The 18,475-nt window shown below is 38.8% G+C and overlaps 1 protein-coding gene across 1 annotated transcript in view; it reads right to left on the reverse strand.

Annotated features, from left to right (window-relative positions):
* The window catches only part of TBX4 (T-box transcription factor 4), a 331,723-nt gene that overhangs the window by 119,770 nt on the left and 193,478 nt on the right, over positions 1 to 18,475 (reverse strand). The window contains exons 3-4 of the mRNA XM_073571710.1: positions 6,362 to 6,481; positions 1,527 to 1,674 (exon numbers count right to left, since the gene is read on the reverse strand). Of these exons, the coding sequence (XP_073427811.1) occupies positions 1,527 to 1,674; positions 6,362 to 6,481 (268 nt within the window). The remainder of the gene's footprint in view (positions 1 to 1,526; positions 1,675 to 6,361; positions 6,482 to 18,475) is intronic.

Below are 18,475 nucleotides of genomic sequence, written 5' to 3' on the forward strand. Positions count from 1 at the left end.
TACAGATCAGTTACCAGATTTCACATTGCAATAGATTCATGTCCTAAGAGATCTGCTTAATAATGTTTACAGAGTGCGCTGTGAAATGTGGTGACTGATCCATTTTAAGACTTTCCATGCTCAGAAGACATAAAAAGCTGAGATGTCAGCAGAATACAGGACCTAATTAAGTGATATTTAGCGACGTGTTGTACTGATAAAAACTATATTTTGTATATACATAATATAATATTTTCTGGCATTAGTCGTACATTCTGCCAAAGTTATAAATGTAGTATTTCTTAAAATGATGCACATACTATAATTCGGCAATGACTTACAGTAAGGGAAACTGTAATTTAACATCTAACTTGACTTCAATTGATTGTGCTGTGTCGAAGGGATTGTACCAAATGTATAAGAAACTGTCGATAGAATAGGGTGTAGATTATTAATTTCTGGGGGTATGACCATTGGGTCTGTCCTTCTGGTGGACAAAGACTAAAAGGACCCTTCTCCAAGAAATGTATATGGGCCCTTTGTAGTCTAATCGCTCATACTCCCATGTACAGCACCATGGAATTAATGGCACTATATAAATAATAATAATAATAATTTTGCCTGATTTATAGGTGGAAGTTCGCCCCTTTACCGTTCAGGCCCAGTTATGCCGGTGCACAGGTTGCACCAATCATAAGTCCGCCCCTCATCCCTCCTAATACCAACATTCTCGTTGTCCAAATGGAATGGAATTGAAGCATGCACTCCTCTGCTTCTTTCATTATCTATAGGTGCCATAAGTGCCAACAGCTGGACCTGCAGCAATTAATAAGATGTCACTTATCCTGTCCATAAGGAATAACTTGAATACTTGGTACAAACCATTGTGGTGTCCAATTAAAATTGTAACATGATATCTGTATACATCATGGCTTTGTGTTTTAATATGCTGCAACTGTAAATATTCTGTAGAAATTGATTCATAAAGAGAAATATTTTAATTTTCCACACTAAAGCTGTGCCTGTCAAAATACTCCAATTTAAGCAGGACTCCATGTAAGGCCGGGATCACACATGCGAGAAACTCGGACGAGTCTCGCACGTAAATACCCAGCACTGCCACCAGCACTAGGGAGCGGAGCGTGCGGCTGCATGTATTACTATGCAGCCGCACGCTCCGCTCCCAAGTGCCGGCGGCAGTGCTGGGTATTGATGTGCGAGACTCGTCCGAATTTTTCGCATGTGTGATCCCGGCTTAAAGCAAGTAACCAGTCGCTTTGTAAAATTGCATTATTTATTCTCTTGTTTATACACAGGCCTCTTTTTATGCCCAAGATATTTAATTTGTTTCTGGCTAAATAAAAAAACAGTATGTATCATAAGACAAGCAAGGGAGCCGTCATGCTAGAAATCCATATTACATGTACAGTGTAAACTTATTGCATGTAATAATCGGAGTAAACCGTAGAGTCCAATATTATCAAATGCAGATAATTTTGCAAAATAAAAACATTTTTTTTACATTATAATATTAGTTGTAATCTTACATGGCCGAAAGGATCTAGATGGTTGTTGGTTAACTTTAGTTTTTGAAATGACACCAGTTGCCTCATCCAGTGGGCTCCAGTGGCAGGAGAGTCCGGATGAACATATAACCTTCCAGGCATTGCAGGCTCAGCTTTTCCTGCCACCATCCTAAAAAAATAAAAAAATGAAATATCAATATATTTAAAATGATACTAAGGTTATAAGAGATTATGTGTATACAGCTGACTATAAAAAGTAGATACAGTTACAGTAAGGTCCATAAATATTTGGGCATTGACTGAATCTTCGTGATTTGGGCTCTGCATGCCAATATTTTTATGTAAATTTAAACTGAGATGAAAATGAAAGGTTAAACAAAAATATTCTGTGAAATGTTTGGGAACTGCAATCATTTTTCAACAAAGCCTCCTCATTTCAAGGGCTCAAAAGTAATTGGACAAATTACCTTTACCGTGAATAGCATGTTCATTTTCAATACCTTGTAGAGAATCTTTTGCAGACAATGACTACCTGAAGTCCGGAAGCCATGGATGTCCCCAAACACTGGATTTCCTCCCTTGTGATGCTTTTCCAGGCCTTTACTGCAGCTGACCAGTTGTTGCTTGTTTGCGGCCCTTTCTGCCTTAAATTATGTCTTAAGCATTTAAAATGCATGCTCGATGGGGTTTATTTCTGGTGAATGACTCGGCTAGTGTAGAATATTCCACTTCTTTGCCTTAAAAAACTTCTCCCTGCGTTGCTTTTGCAGTATGTTTTGGGTCATTGAGCCTTTCCAAGCCTTCTCCCTAATTTTCTTCTTCTCATCATTCTGGTACAAGTTGATCTTAATTTTATCCTTCCAAAGAATACTTTCCAGAACTGGGCTGACTTCTTTAGTTTTTTGGGTTTTTTTTGCAAAGTCTAATCTAGCCTTTCTTTTTTTAAGGTTGATTAATGATTTGCAACTAGTGGTGCACCCTCTGTATTTGTCCTCACAAAGTCTTCTCTTTATGTTATACTTAGATACTGAAACACCTACTTCCAGGAGAGTGCTCTTCACTTGTTTGGATATTATGAAGTGCTTTTTTTTGTACAATGGAAAGGATTCTGTGATCAATCTCCACTGTTATCTTCTGTGGATGTCCTGGCCTTTTTGAGTTCCCAAGCTCACCAGTGCACACCTTTTTTTCTATGCAGAATGTACCAAAATATTGATTTTGCCACTCCTAACATTTCTGCTATCTTTTTGATGGTTTTCTTCTTTTTTGCCCAATGATGGTCTGTTTCACTTCCCTTGAGAGCTTCTTTGATCACATTTTGTGGGTTCACAGAAACAGCTTCCAAATAATAATACCACAACCTGGAATCAGCTCCAGTCCTTTTACCTGCTTAGTTGATGATGGTTTAACAAGGCAATAGCCTATGCAGCTCATGAGCTCTTTTGAGATAATTATCCAATTTTTTTGGTCTCATTAAAAAGAGGCAGCTATGTATTAAAGAGCTGCATTACCTAAACCATTACCCCAATTAGGATGTGAATACCCTCACATTAATGCTGAGAGTCTGCACTTTAATCCCATGTTGATTATATAATTTTATCATCAATAAGTTTTGGTAAACAGCTAAAATGCCAAAACCCGTGTCACTGTCCAAATATTTCTGGACCTAACTGTACCTCTCCTAACCATACCATGCACTGCACAAAAATGCTGTGATCTGTATATAGAAATGGAAAAAAAAATGTGAATTAGGCTATGTTTACATGTCAAGTAGTGATCAGTTAGAACGGATCCAGCAGCAATCAGTTGGCAAAAAAGTTGTGTAGACACAATTTTTTAGTTCATTTTTAAATAATTAATCTCTGCTAGATTTGTTTTTTTAACATTGAAGTCTATGGAAAATGGATCCCGTAAGTAAAAAACAGATCCTATACAAATGAATTAATGACAGAATAGGGAAGCGCTGGACTACGTTAGAACTACGTGGGACCCTTGTTTTCTAATAAATTGGTGAACAAGGGACAGTGTCTTGTTTTTCTTTCTCTCCTTTTATGTTTTTCCATTTTTCACTTGTGAACTATGTCGGATTCCGTGGACTATGTGGAACCTCCTATGAGTTTTTTTTCCCCATAAATTGGTGAACCAGGAAAAGTGTGGGGGAGTGTTTTTTCAAATAAAGTATTTTTAGATGCGTGTGTATTTTTTTATTACTGGGTTAATAATTGGGGTGTTTGATTGACACCTCTCCATTACTAATACCAGGGATTGATGGCAGTAGTTTTATTTTGGGACAAATCAGAGCTGTCTTCAACTCCAAATACCATTACCACAAATGCCACCACACCAGGGTAATTGGGAAAAACCAAGGCAAAGATTCAAAATTGGCGCATATCAAACTCATCTCAGCCAGTTCTGAGGTGGCTGCAAGAGGTTATTTTAGGCTGGGAAGGGACCAATAACCATCACAGCTCACAGCTGTTAGCTTTACCTTTGCTGGTTTCACAAAATAGGTGAGACTCCACTCGCACCCATTTCCTTGCATTGGTGAGTCTTGGCCGATATATGGGCCATATGCAGTAAGTTGTTCCCCATTGCGGCTGTAGAAAAACTCACAGATGAACACTGCCACATTGAATAACATTAGTGTGAGTGCAATGCGCTTTTCTATCACAGTGCACTTGACATATTTATATGCAGTTGTGAGCCTGTGAGTGCACCCTTACAGAAATCTCCTACCCACTGTGCTTTTTCTTTACTCAACGTAAAGTGACTTGTGGTACATGTTTAAACCCACAACATATCAATTTCTCTTATAGGTATTCAAAAAAATGCACAATGCACATGCATTTCTAAAATGTTTCCAAGGTAGAAATGCATCAAAAACGCATGTAATCCGCACATGACTATATCAATAAAGATTTGTCGAAGCCAAATACCAGGAAGCATAAAAAAAGCAGCTTTGTTTAAAAGATGACAAACGCAGCCTCAAAAACGCAATGAAAATGTATGTAAGCAAAAACTCAAAAACGCAATTAAAAAAATGCAAGAAACCTGTTACTTATTGTACTTTCCCATAATGAACTTTTGATGAGTTTTTGATGTTGCCGATTTTTTGCCCCATTTCTGTATCTTGAGTAATTTAGGCTACTTGTGTTTTTTTAAATTGTGTTTTTGAGTGTGTGTTTTACATGCATTTCATCACGTTTTTGACACTGTTTTTTGTTTCATGTTTGTTTCTTTTTGATACTTCCTGATATTTGGTTTTGTCAAAACTTTATCGATATAATCAGTTGCGAATTATACACCCTTTTAATGCGTTTCTGATGCAGGTACGTTTTTTACCTGTGGATTTTCTGCATTTAATGCATGTCTATGCACAAATCTGTGCATAAAACTCAGCATACTCGCAAGAGAAATTGACATGTTGCAGAAACACGTTAAACATGCACCACGGTCAGTTTACCGTGAATAAGAGAGAAGCACAGTGAGTATGAGAGCTCTATAAATCCCATCCACTTTGCTGGTACTGTAAGACAGAGCATTTTTGGGCAGCAAAAATACGCGGCATCATAACTCATCAAAAACTCATCATGAGCACACAGCCCATGATTATCTATACACACATCCATGAAAAGTACAAAGCCAAGTGTGAGATCTGTGAGACTCAGAGAAGTAACTCTTCTATCCATTTTGCTTTCATGTCTCACCTACTTGTTACTTCAATAAATCATTCAATAATTTAAATCTAATTATAATAAAAAAAAAATTCAAGTGGTCTTTTTATTGGCTTAGGAACAAGCACATCTCTACCGTGAAAAAAAAAACTATGGCACATAGCTGCAACTTGGCTGCTACAGGATTACATCAATGATGACTCCTGAGAAAAAAACCAATCCATTTCTCACAGATGGTAAATTTCACTTGGATGCGTGAATGTAGCCCTAGGGACCATTTACTTTAAGTGTTCATTCAGACGTCCGTTTTTTTGTGTACAAATTCTATCTGTGTTTATTGGGAGTTAGCACTTGTACCTATAATAGAGAATGGGGTCATTCACATGTATATGAGGTCCATGTAAAATTGCAGAGACACATCTGATTTTGATCTGATTGTTGGATCAAAATCGCCAATGCAAATCTATGGGTCCATGAAACAATTGGGCAGCACTCGGATGCCATCCGAGTGCAGTCCAATTTTCACAGACTGTTAGAAAGGAAAAGAATAGGGAAACGTTTTCCTTTTTTCTCACATACATGAAAATCTGATGAAACGCGGACCAAACTTGGACTAAGCTCTAACTAGGATCACTGATGAAACTCAGTTTTTCTTGTACACCTCGAAAAAAATAATGTATTAATGAAGAATTAGACTATATGCACCATAGCCTAGCATCTACACAATTTCTGCATCTCTTTGCAGGAAAAATGCAGCTGCAAAAATGCATGTTTTTGCCCCATTTTTGCTGCGTTTTTGCTGCGTTTTTGTCCTGTGCTTTTGATTGATTTTATTGAAGTCAATAGTGAAAAACGCAGGGCAAAAATGCACCAAATCTGCAAGTCAAAGTCACAAATAAGCAATGTGTGCATGACACTTCAGGCTTCTCATTTACCATACTGGCATAAGGACTGCTTCAGGTTTTGCTAGCAAATCTACATGGCAAAAACGCACCATATCTGCAACGTGCGCATAAACCCTTACACATTTTTTTCCAAAGGTGCATGGTTCCTTCTGCAATATTAACAGCAAAAAAAAAGAAAAAGAAGAGTAAATATGTCTTTATTAGTGTAAAAAATTTAGTGTTAAAAATGAATTTGATCTTCATTAACAGTTAATGTAACATGGATATAAGCTCTTACCATTTGTTATCACAAAATTTATATCGATGATCATCAGCTGGAACAATGTCTATGAGGAGAATATATTTCGTCTTGGGGTTCATCCCAGTGACTTTAACTTTGTAACTTGGGAACATTCTCCTACAAAGAAATTAAAAACTTAGCATCATTAAATGCACACCATTGATAAATAGAAACAAATATAGTTACCAGTGCCATGGTTATGAAGGTCATCACCACCATATGTGACTGATTTATGAATGTTTTCTCCTACTTTTCTGAACAGTTACTTATAGTACATGTCGAGTGATATAATTTATGGTGTTGGGAAGGTGTACACCTTGATGAAGCATGTTTCATAAAAATTTCCTCTGTGGGTCTGAAAGCCTCTACACTAGCCCGTATGATGCCTGTAACCCTTGTCTTAGGCCGCTTTCACACTTCAGGCTCTCGGTATCCGGCATGGTGCGGCGAAAAACCAGACTGCCGTATCCGGTGCCTGTTACGACCAGATCCGGCTTTTTCCCGCACCATGCCGGATACCGAGAGCCTGAAGTGTGAAAGCGGCCTAAGACAAGGGTTAGGAATATATCTGCCAGGAATATATCTGGCAGAAAGAAGGATCCGGTGTCTGCGTTTGCGGCCGGATCCGGTAGTCCGGTTTTTCGCCGCACCATGCCGGATACCGAGAGCATGAAGTGTGAAAGCGGCCTTAAGCTAATTCTTTTTAGCTGTTGGTGAAATCCATATTCACTGGACTATGGGCTATTAGGACTGTGGTAATTTAGACGTAGGTCAGGATCACACATGTTATAAACACGGCCGAGTCTTGCATGTTACTACCCGGCACTGCCACCGGCACTCGGATTGGAGCGTATGGCCGCATAGCAATACATGGAGCCACACGCTTCGCTCCCGTGTGCCGGGTATTAACATGCGAAACTCGGCCATGTTTCTCGCATGTGTGATCCTGGCCTTAAAGTAATTATTCTAAAATCTTTAAGTACAATATGTGCCTTATGGATAAATCATAGTTTTTGGTACTTCATCCCAATACTTTCTAGGCAATGTCAGCTGTCTTATATTAATTATTATGAAAGTGTTCTCCAATACAGTTTTTAAAGGGTGGCCTGCAATTTGTTTCTACGGTACCTTTACCAGTATAATCATAAAATGTTTCCCTACTGGATTTTGGAACCAGCTATTGATTAACTATTGTTAGTGAGGAAGCCTGGCAGTTTATGTCCAATTTCCCTGCAGTGCCACCACAGTGCCCATTCAAATCATTGGATTGTCTGGTAATAAATGACAGGACAGTTCATCCAAAGCAATAGATATTTTTTGCAGATAAGTCTCCACTCTAACTGATAATTGGGGATTCTGAATAGAGAGCTCTGTCAAATAACTCAGAATTCACTAGTGTCGCATATGATCATTGTCACATTTTCTGGACAGTAGGACACACCATACTATCAAATGCACTCGGTGTTGAAATAGCAGAAAATAGAAGAAGCATATTCCCTGCTAATTTCACACTGCTGGTGGTGTAAAGAAATGTAAGGCCTCATACTCACTGGCGATAAAATCGGACGATTGCAATCCGATTTTTAATCGGATTGCACTCTGACCCATGCTAGTGAATGGGTGACATCTCACTTGCAATTTTTTTCTCAGCCAAAATCGGTCTGAGAAAAAAAATCGCAGCATGCTGCAATTTGCAGCGATTTTGGTCAATAGAAGTCAATGGGTGCGATTAAAAAAACGGACCAAAAATGGACCATCCGTTTTCCATCCGTTTTTAACAGATTACATCACCATTCTGTGGTTTAGAACACTGTAAATGGTCCTGTAAATGACTGTAGAAAAAGAGTGGCTGGGAAAAAAAAAAGGATGAAAAACGGATGGAAAACGGATGGAAAAATAAAAAAATCGCAAAGAAATCGCATGACACTGGCATAACACTCCACCCTTTTTTCCAGTCCAGAAATCGGACCGTTTTTTTAATCGCCAATGGGTATGAGGCCTTAGGACAGTATCACTCATTTGGAAACACTAGGAGAGATTGGGAGGTAACAGATCTAGCACACACATTATGTAGACTGGTGCATGCACAATATTGCAACACTCAGCTCTGCTAGTTACACACAGGGCTGCTACAGACAAAGCTCTGCTGCATATGCTCACAGCTATGCTGTATATACACACACAGCTCTGCCATATACACATAAGGATCTGCTACATATACACATAAACAGCTCTGCTTCATAAACATACACAGCTCTTTTATACACACACATAACTCTGCTACATACACGCACAGCTCTGCTACATACACACAGCTCTCCTTCATGCACACACCACTCTGCTACATAATCACACAGCTCTCTTACATACATACACACAAACAGCTCTGATACATACACACACAGCTCTCCTGCATATACACCCAGCTATCCTACATACATTAATAGCTTTCCTATGTGTACATGCAGCTAGCCTACATACACACAGGTGCACATGATGTGCAGGTCCTTGACTGGTAGCTTTCTTTCATGCCCTGCACCAATTAGATAGTGTCAATATATAGAAGTAGGAAAGAGAGCTGTTCTCTCAGTGATCATGAAGATTCTCCTTAATCAGAGAAAGATGCTTTTGGACCATAATATGTACACTTTTTATTAAGATTTTTTTTTGTTGCTCAAAAGTGAGTCTTTTTTTTCCTTTTCCTGCTTACAGATTGCATTTTTCAATAGTACCGTTTTGGCATATATTTAATTAACGATTAGCTTTTATCATTTTTTTTCAATGAAGTAATGAATAAAAACAGCAATTCTGCCTGTGTTTTTACCATTTGGTAAAGATGGCATTTAAAAAGCTCTCCCATGAACATTTGTTTCCCTAAACATGTGTATGTACTGTAGTGTCAGTGTGTTAGTATATTCATCTACCATTGTCTTGTTTAGTATCCAACGCCACTCCAGTCCTCTTCTGAGTGACGTCACTGCTCTTCAGGCTCTGTGAGTCACGCTGCCCGGAAGTGGCTTATGTAATGTAAGCCTATTTAGATTTCCGATTCACACATAGAGCAAAAAGTCGGACAGTCTACAAAGAGATGATGTCACTCAGAAGAGAATGGCATTGGATAGTGGAAAAAATGACAGTAGGTGGGTATATTAACAGATAGAAACTATAGTATAGACACATATACAGATGTTTAGGGAAATAAAGTATGAGGTCAAACAAATGTAAGGATTTAATAAGGATTTTTTTACTTTTTTAACTTTTTACAAATTGCTTTCTAGGGAGTATTTAATTATTGTGGTGCAGATCTCCATTCTGCCCCATAGCTGTAAGTAAACATAAGCCCTAAACCAGTGTTGCTAAATCCTAACTCGATACATTATGATCTCTAAGTATACTTAGCTTCAGGTAATAAGAATCTAAGGGTCCCGTTTCACATAGCGATGCACCAGTGATCCCGACAACGATACGACCCGGTAAGGATCGCTGGTGCGTCGCTAAATGGTCGCTAGTAAGCTGCCAAACAGGCAGATCTCTTCAATGACGCAGCAACGATACGGCAATCCGTATAACGACCTTTGCAGTTGTTGGGACCTTGTCACACAGCAGCTTTTCTGACGACTCACGCCTGCGTCCCTGAGTTCTGTGTTGCCAACGAGGCCACTCGTTGGTGTCAAACACAGCGATGCATGCTGGCCAGTGGGACGCCAATGATCAAAAATGGCCCAGGACATTCGAGCACGGTCAACGATATCCAGCGAGGGGGGGCCGGTCGCCGCTATGTATCACACGTAGCGAGATTACTGGCGAGGTCGCTGTTGTGTCACAAAATCTGTGATGTTTCAGTGATCTCGCTAACGATCTCGTTATGTGAGACGGGGCCTTTAGCACTAGCACTTTAACCTAATTGATCTTATCCATGGCCATACAAGACTGAAATTAGTTGGACTGTGCAAACAGCTCTTGTTCATATTGGCACTGGCACTTTACATTCTATGTTTATTCTTATACTTGTATCAGTTATAACTATAATCTATAATATATCTCTGCATTTTCTGCACCATCCATGCATGCTCCATTTGGGTAATCCCTGATTATTTTAATAATTTTTAATACATGTTTAAATATAAATTGTATATTTTTATTATGACCAAATCATGTTTCTCTTAATCTGAGACCCTCAGGCAGTGTGTTACACTGTCTTGTTTGACGTGCTATGCACAGTATTGTTTTTGACAAGTGTGTTTAATAATATATTATTGAGGATGAAGAAGAGAGGGTCATGTAATATGTAATATGGCACATCTCTTGTCTCAGTCAAAGAGGAATGCTGTTACCTCTGACAGTGACACAGTCAGTTTGAGTCATTGTTCAGCATAGCACAGTCTGTCTGATCACAAATGAATAAGAGGGACACATCTTTAACTTTTGTTTTAATTTAAAAACCATGAAAAGTTTGCACTGTGATAGTAATTCACCTGTTGTTTATTTCTGGGTTACCATATACTTATGTTTATAATATTAATATTTTGTTTGCATTATAGAAATTGAAAGGGGTTGGATACAGTCTTATGAAACTTCAGAGTGCTATTCAGGGCAATTGTAAATACATTTTGTAGCAACGCCAATTATTATTTCTGAAAAATTATTGCATAATAAAACATGCCAACTCAGACACATTACAGCTACATATATTTCTGCTTCCTTTCAGTCTATATTAAGTTGCCGTGTGCCAAGTATGTGGTATAATACTAGCCAAGGAACCTGCAGGCTTCATTTAGTTTATTACAGGGTTTGTCTGCAGTATAGAAAACAGGATATGTGTGTAGGATACAGTACAGGACAGATTTATTAATATATCATGAGGTGAGTAACTTCATATTTATTAAAAAACTGAGCCATGCATATAGCATCTAAGACTCTATTAAGTGTTTTCTTAGGATGGGATGTGGCATAGGTGGTGGCAGGTGTGGGATATATTTATGTCTACAAACCATATTTTGTCTAATAGAAGTAGAATACAGTTCAGGCAGGTCAGAAACTCGTGTCAATTCTTGCACTGTCTTTGGTAATATTTATAATAATGTATACCACACTTTGCTAAATATGTATTAGACATATATTTATATATATGGTGTATAAAAAAAGTCTACACACTCCAAAATGCCAACTTTTTGTCATGTAAAAAAATATCATAATAAGAAAAGCAATTTTTCCACCTTTATTGTCACCCATAATCTGTACAATTCCACTGAGCAAAAACTTGAATCTGTTTCAGTGGAAATTAAAAACTAAAACTAAAATAAAGTGGTTGCCCAAGTGTGAATGATACCAATCACATTTAAACTCATGTTAAAAGGAACCTGTCAGCAGTTTTGGCTGATATAAGTTCCGACCATTACCTTTCAGGGCTGATATACAGCATTCTATAATGATATATCATACCCATAGAGAAGCATATAGAAGCAGAAATATGCAGCTGGAACAGGGGCTTTAGTTAAGTTGGAGGGACTAATTTCATTAGCAGACCTTTGCTAAAAAGCTGAAGATGAAATAGAATTTCACCTCTTGGCATGACAATTACCCTTAGTATACCTCCAAATCAGCAAAAGATTGGCCTCACCAGCAGAAGAATGAAGTTTTGGTATGGCCCAGCCAGAGCCCAGACTTGAAACCAATTGAAAATCTGTGGGTTGACATGGAGAGGTCTGCACACAGGTGACGCACCCCAAATCTGTCAGATTTTGAGCACTACTGGAATAGTGGGAAAAGATTGTCAAATCTCGATGTGCCATTATAGAATTGTACCCAAAAAGACTGAATGATGTTATAAATTCACAGTGCACTTGAATAAAGTATTAGTTTAAATGTGTGCTTATTTATGCAACCACATACATTTTTACGATTTTAGTTTGCTATTCAATTGAATGATAAAGATTCTCAGTGACGTTAAAGTTGGAAAAAGTTTTTAAATAATTCTTCTTGGTGTGATTTTTTTTTACATGACAAAAATCTGGCATTTTAACAATTATGTGTAACCTTTTTATTTTAACAGTATAAAAAAAAATTTCGATATGTTTTATTAATTATTCTGAAGACCTAATTGTGATGATACAGCATTTAATCTTAACTATCCAGAATTCAATTTCAGTAAGCCAGTTGACATAGGCTATTATGTTTGGCTGGTCAAGAAACACAGACTATTGTTCGCATGAGCCTGGATGTTGACTTTTGAGTTGCTGTTTGCTACAGCTCATTGTCTACTATTTTTGAGGGACAGTGACATTGGGTAATTGAACAATCGATATTTGATAATATGTTGATTATCCATTGTATGAGTCCATGTAGCTTGTAGGCTTGCAAACAGTGCAGGACATTCTATGCAGATTGATTAAATACTCAAAACAATGACAGTTAAACTCATCCCACCCCCCGACCTGTGGATGATGAACTGAACCACAGATGTGGGTATAAGAAGGGATTTCTATCAATCTGCAAGATAAATCAGAGAGACTTTACAAAACCGCAGCCATGAACACTCTACAGGACAGTTTCCAGGACACAATGCCTCCGTCAAGAGAGGCACAACTTTAACATTTTAGAGGATGACAGCTTAAGGACCACGGTCCTAGCTGGAAGAATAGATATCTGCTCCATTGATCATCACAGAACTCTAAAGCATTAAACAAATACTCCAATAATGTATTGTACAATTGCAGCAATCATAAGGATAAGTGCAATAATACAGAGATCCAATTTATAGGGGAAAAAGATAGGTGAGGTGCCAGTGCCAGACAGTGTCATTGATCAGTGAAATAGTGTAGCTAGCATCTGTTCTGCTGCATTTTAATTACAATTACACATTTTTTCTTCATAATGTGCTAAAAAGCAGCAAAAAGCAACAGAAAATTATTATGAAATCAGTGCTAGAGTGTGTTTTCTAACCAGAAGAGAATGTACTGAGTTTTTGCATTTCTTGAACAATTATTTTTGGAAGGGTGGGATAATAAATTTGTTTAAATTACTAAAGAAAAATACCCCAAAATCTGATTTTTAACTGTGAAACTCTATGTCACAAAGTGTGAATGTTGCAAGCAAAAATGTTTTCACATCTGTTTTGCTAGTCACATTTTACATCCATACATGCATCAATAATACAGTACCCTGATGTAGGTGCTGTGATTTTTGCATGTGCACACAGCATTTATCAGGGCTTTTTTAACAAGATGGTTGATTTTTGTTAAAATAAAAATAAAAAATGTTGATATTTAGTTGTACTTCTCTGCTTTTCTATATGTGTTTTACTAGTCCAATTCGGCAACCATAAAAGCCGCAACCATAGTGTGGCCTGCTGGCCATGTTGGTTTCTGTATGTCTAACCACATTTCATGTTATGACTTTTTGTCAAAGGTTGAATAATTGGGGTGGAGAAGATTGTTAACAGTTAACGTTAGTGTTGTACAAAATTATGGTAAAAGAAAAAGTGGCAATGGACAGGGAAGTGCAAAAGTAAAAAACAAAAACAAACCATAGCTTGGCTAATAATGTGGGAGGCTGCCACTAGCAACAGCAGCCATAGCAGCATCACCATCACTGGCACCAACCGTTTGGAGTTATACTACCAAATGCCAACCACAATTACCCACCTTTGCCTACGGTAAGTTTATTAGTAGAGATAAAGAGGAGGGCGTTATGGAATATATGGCATATCACTTGTCTCAGTCACAATAGTATGCAGTTACCTCTGAAAATGACACCATCAGTTTTGTGCAAAGAACGGTCTTGCCTGATCGCAAATGACAATTTTTGACTATTTTTTTAATAAAACAAAAAATATGAAAGTTCTGTGAGTCCTCAGGGTTATTAAATGGGATGTTGGTTACTACCAAGTTACCATCTGCTTCTTTGGTGTGGTAACGTTGACATTACTATATTTTTGTGTTGAGGAGCTTGAACGGAGTTGGATACAGCCCAAGTTGACCTCAAAGTGTAAACACACACATTTTCAGACCAATTGGAGGTTTGGCAGAACTGAGATTTACAGCGGTAAATTGATTCACTGTAAATTCAATTTTGTGAAAATATTTGTCAAACCTGGTGAATTCACATTTCAAAAGATTCAGTGGTCTCTATTTGTTATGCTTGCTTCTACAGCATCAACAAATTCTGCAGCACATTTTATGCCTTGTATCACTCACTCTCCCCAGTATGGTTCACAATCTAAATTCCCTATTAATATGTTTTTGAGATGTGGAAGTCAAACATGGAGAGTACATTCAAACATCATACAGATGGACCCCTGCGCTGCAAAAGCATAAATAGTAAATGTATAGGGATCTATCTTCTTCCAGCAGGGATGCAGTTAGTCACACAAATGAGAGAAGTATTTGCAGTCTAGTATCTTCTAGCAGGGATACAGTTAAACACAAGGATAACATAGTAATATATGCAGCCTGATATCTTCCAACAGGGATGTAATTACAGTTAGGTCCATATATATTTGGACAGAGACAACATTTTTCTAATTTTGGTTCTAGACATTACCACAATGAATTTTAAACAAAACAATTCAGATGCAGTTGAAGTTCAGACTTTCATCTTTCATTTGAGGGTATCCACATTAAAATTGGATGAAGGGTTTAGGAGTTTCAGCTCCTTAACATGTGCCACCCTGTTTTTAAAGGGACCAAAAGTAATTGGACAGATTAAATAATTGTGAATAGAATGTTCATTTCTAGTACTTGGTTGAAAACCCTTTGTTGGCAATGACTGCCTGAAGTCTTGAACTCATGGACATCACCAGACGCTGTGTTTGCTCCTTTTTGATGCTCTGCCAGGCCTTCACTGCGGTGGTTTTCAGTTGCTGTTTGTTTGTGGGCCTTTCTGCCTTTAACAAATGAAATGCATGCTCATTTGGGTTGAGATCAGATGACTGACTTGGCCATTCAAGAATATTCCACTTCTTTGATTTAATAAACCCCTGGGTTGCTTTGGCTTTATGTTTTGGGTCATTGTCCATCTGTAGTATGAAACGACAACCAATCAGTTTGGCTGCATCTGCCTGGATCTGAACACACAGTATGGCTATGAATACCTCAGAATTCATTCGGCTGCTTCGGTACCGGATTAAATCATCAATAAACACTAGTGACCCAGTGCCACTGGCAGCCATGCATGCCCCAGCCATCACACTGCCTCCGCCGTGTTTTACAGATGATGTGGTATGCTTTGGATCATGAGCTGTACCACGCCCTCGCCATACTTTTCTCTTTCCATCATTCTGGTAGAGGTTGATCTTGGTTTCATCTGTCCAAAGAATGTTCTTCCAGAACTGTGCTGGCTTTTTTAGATTTTTTTTAGCAAACTCCAGTCTAGCCTTTTTATTCTTGATGCTTATGAGTGGCTTGCACCGTGCAGTGAACCCTCTGTGTTTACTTTCATGCAGTCTTCTCTTTATGGTAGATTTGGATATTGATACGCCTACCTCCTGGAGAGTGTTGTTCACTTGGTTGGCTGTTGTGAAGGGGTTTCTCTTCACCATGGAGACTATTCTGCGATCATCCACCACTGTTGTCTTCCATGGGCGCCAAGGTCTTACATTGATGAGTTCACCAGTGCTTTCTTTCTTTCTCAGGATGTACCAAACTGTAGATTTTGCCACTCCTAATGTTGTTGCAATTTCTTGAATGGGATTTTTCTGTTTTTGCAGCTTAAGGATGGCTTGTTTCACCTGCATGGAGAGCTCCTTTGATCGCATGTTTCCTTCACAGCAAAACCTTCCAAAGCACCACACCTCAAATCATCTCCCGGCCTTTCATCTGCTTAATTGAGAATGACATAACGAAGGGATTGCCCACACCTGTCCATGAAATAGCCTTGGAGTCAATTGTCCAATTACTTTTGGTCCCTTTAAAAACAGGGTGGCACATGTTAAGGAGCTAAAACTCCTAAACCCTTCATCCGATTTTAATGTGGATACCCTCAAATGAAAGCTGAAAGTCTGAACTTCAACTGCATCTGAATTGTTTTGTTTAAAATTCATTGTGGCAATGTCTAGAACCAAAATTAGAAAAATGTTGTCTCTGTCCAAATATATATGGACCTAACTGTATTCACACAGAAAACAATTAATTACTGTGCAACTTGACTTCGCATCAGAGATATGGTACATTGATAGCAGAACTTGTAAGAGTGCTGTCACAGGCACCCTCTCAGTGGCCCCATCTGGGCTTATGTCCAAACCCAAAAAGTGAACATATATTTCCCTTAAAACCAGATATTTTATTATCTCTATTATAAAAACACCTAACCCAGTATGAAGGGTAACAAAAAGAAACCCAGATACATACAATACAAAAAATGCCTGCCAAGACCCTACAATATGCCTATACTGACTCCTTCCTTGCCATGGAGGTTGGCACCCTAAGAAGCGATTGTTTAATGTTATCATAATAAAGCCCTCCGATAAGGGCGGAAACCTGGTAATTATGGACCATCATGTATATCTGGGAATGTGCAAGTCATTATTGCATGAACCAGGTACATACGAAAAACTTAAGGGGGACCCAACCCTAATATATCAGGAGGATCTTATGAGTATTTTGAGAGAAGCCAGGGAAGAGGGCCTATTATCAGAAAATGAATGGAAATTTTTGCAACCAAGCAATTCCATTATACCAACTTTCTACGCCCTCCCTAAGGTTCACAAGGGTTTGGTGCCATTGAAGGGATGCCCAATTGTAGCTGGGATTGATTCATTAACGCAAAACAGTGGCATTTACCTTGACAAAGCACTTAGATCCTTTGTGACATCACTCCCCTCATATGTTCGTGATACCTTACATCTCCTAAGTTTGCTAGAAGGGATTACTGTGGGTGCTGACACGTGGGTGACTTCCATTGATGTGGAAGTATTTTATAGTAGTATACCCCATGCATGTGGAATGAGAGCCATCAATCATTTTCTGCAAACTAGGGCGATTGACTGTTGGAGACATAATTCTTTCATTGAAAAACTTCTGTTTTTTTGTCTTACTCATAATTACTTTCTCTTTGATGGGGAGTACTTCCACCAGCTCAGGGGTACTGTAATGGGGAGCCCTTGTGCCCCCACATATGCAAATATCTTCCTGGGCTGGTGGGAGGAAACCCATATCTTTGGAGAGGGAGATGAGTGGTGGAACCAGTATATCAGCCTCTGGGCCAGATACATTGATGATATATTGGTCTTTTTGTCTGGCCCAGAGGATGAGTTTCGCCGCTTCATTGAGACCATCAATGTTAATCAGATTGGACTCAGATTTACCTCTGAACAGCATGACAGAAGCATAAATGTCCTTGACTTGACAATTTCTAAAGAGCCTGATGGGAGCATCAGGACTTGTACTTACCGCAAGCCCACATCTACTAATAACCTTCTGAGATGGACTAGTCATCACCCTGTTCCCCTTAAAAGGGGAATACCAAAGGGTCAATTTATGCATATAAGAAGGAACTACACAGATTTTGGCACCTTTAGGAGGCAGACTGATGACTTATATGATAGGTTAAGAGCTCGAGATTATCCATGTGAGGTTTTGGATGGCCCATACAATGAAGCCCTCTTTGCTTATAGACCATCCCTTTTGAGGAAACGAGATACTAGGGATCAGGAGCCTAATCTAGTGAGGTTGATTGGAACATATGATGGACAATCAGAGAGTTTATCAAGTCCTCAAAAAGCATTGGGGGGTATTGTTGGCAGATCCGAACCTTAGAAAGTTTGCGTCCCCAAAACCGAGTGTGACGTATAGAAGGGGTAGGTCAATTGGAGACAGCTAGTCCATAGCTTCTATCAGAGACCTAAGAAACCAGGGACCTGGTTAGACAGAAAACCTTTTGTTTTTTTTTAGATGCACTTAGAAACCCGCTGTGTACCTTAGCTACCAGCGCGTTGGTTCAGGGAGCTGGTAACAAAGGTAAACAGCGGGTTTCTAAGCGCCACGCGGCACTTAGAAACCCGCTGTTTACCTTGGTAATCAGCTCCCTGCACCAGCGCGCTGGTATCTAAGATACACAGCGACGCCGCGCGCTTGTCGTCACTGGTGCTGGTCGCTGGTGAAGCTGCCTGTTTGG

Source organism: Dendrobates tinctorius, unplaced genomic scaffold (assembly GCF_039654945.1).
Source record: "Dendrobates tinctorius isolate UK_male_01 unplaced genomic scaffold, ASM3965494v1 ptg000007l, whole genome shotgun sequence".
Classification (NCBI taxonomy): Eukaryota; Metazoa; Chordata; class Amphibia; order Anura; family Dendrobatidae; genus Dendrobates; species Dendrobates tinctorius.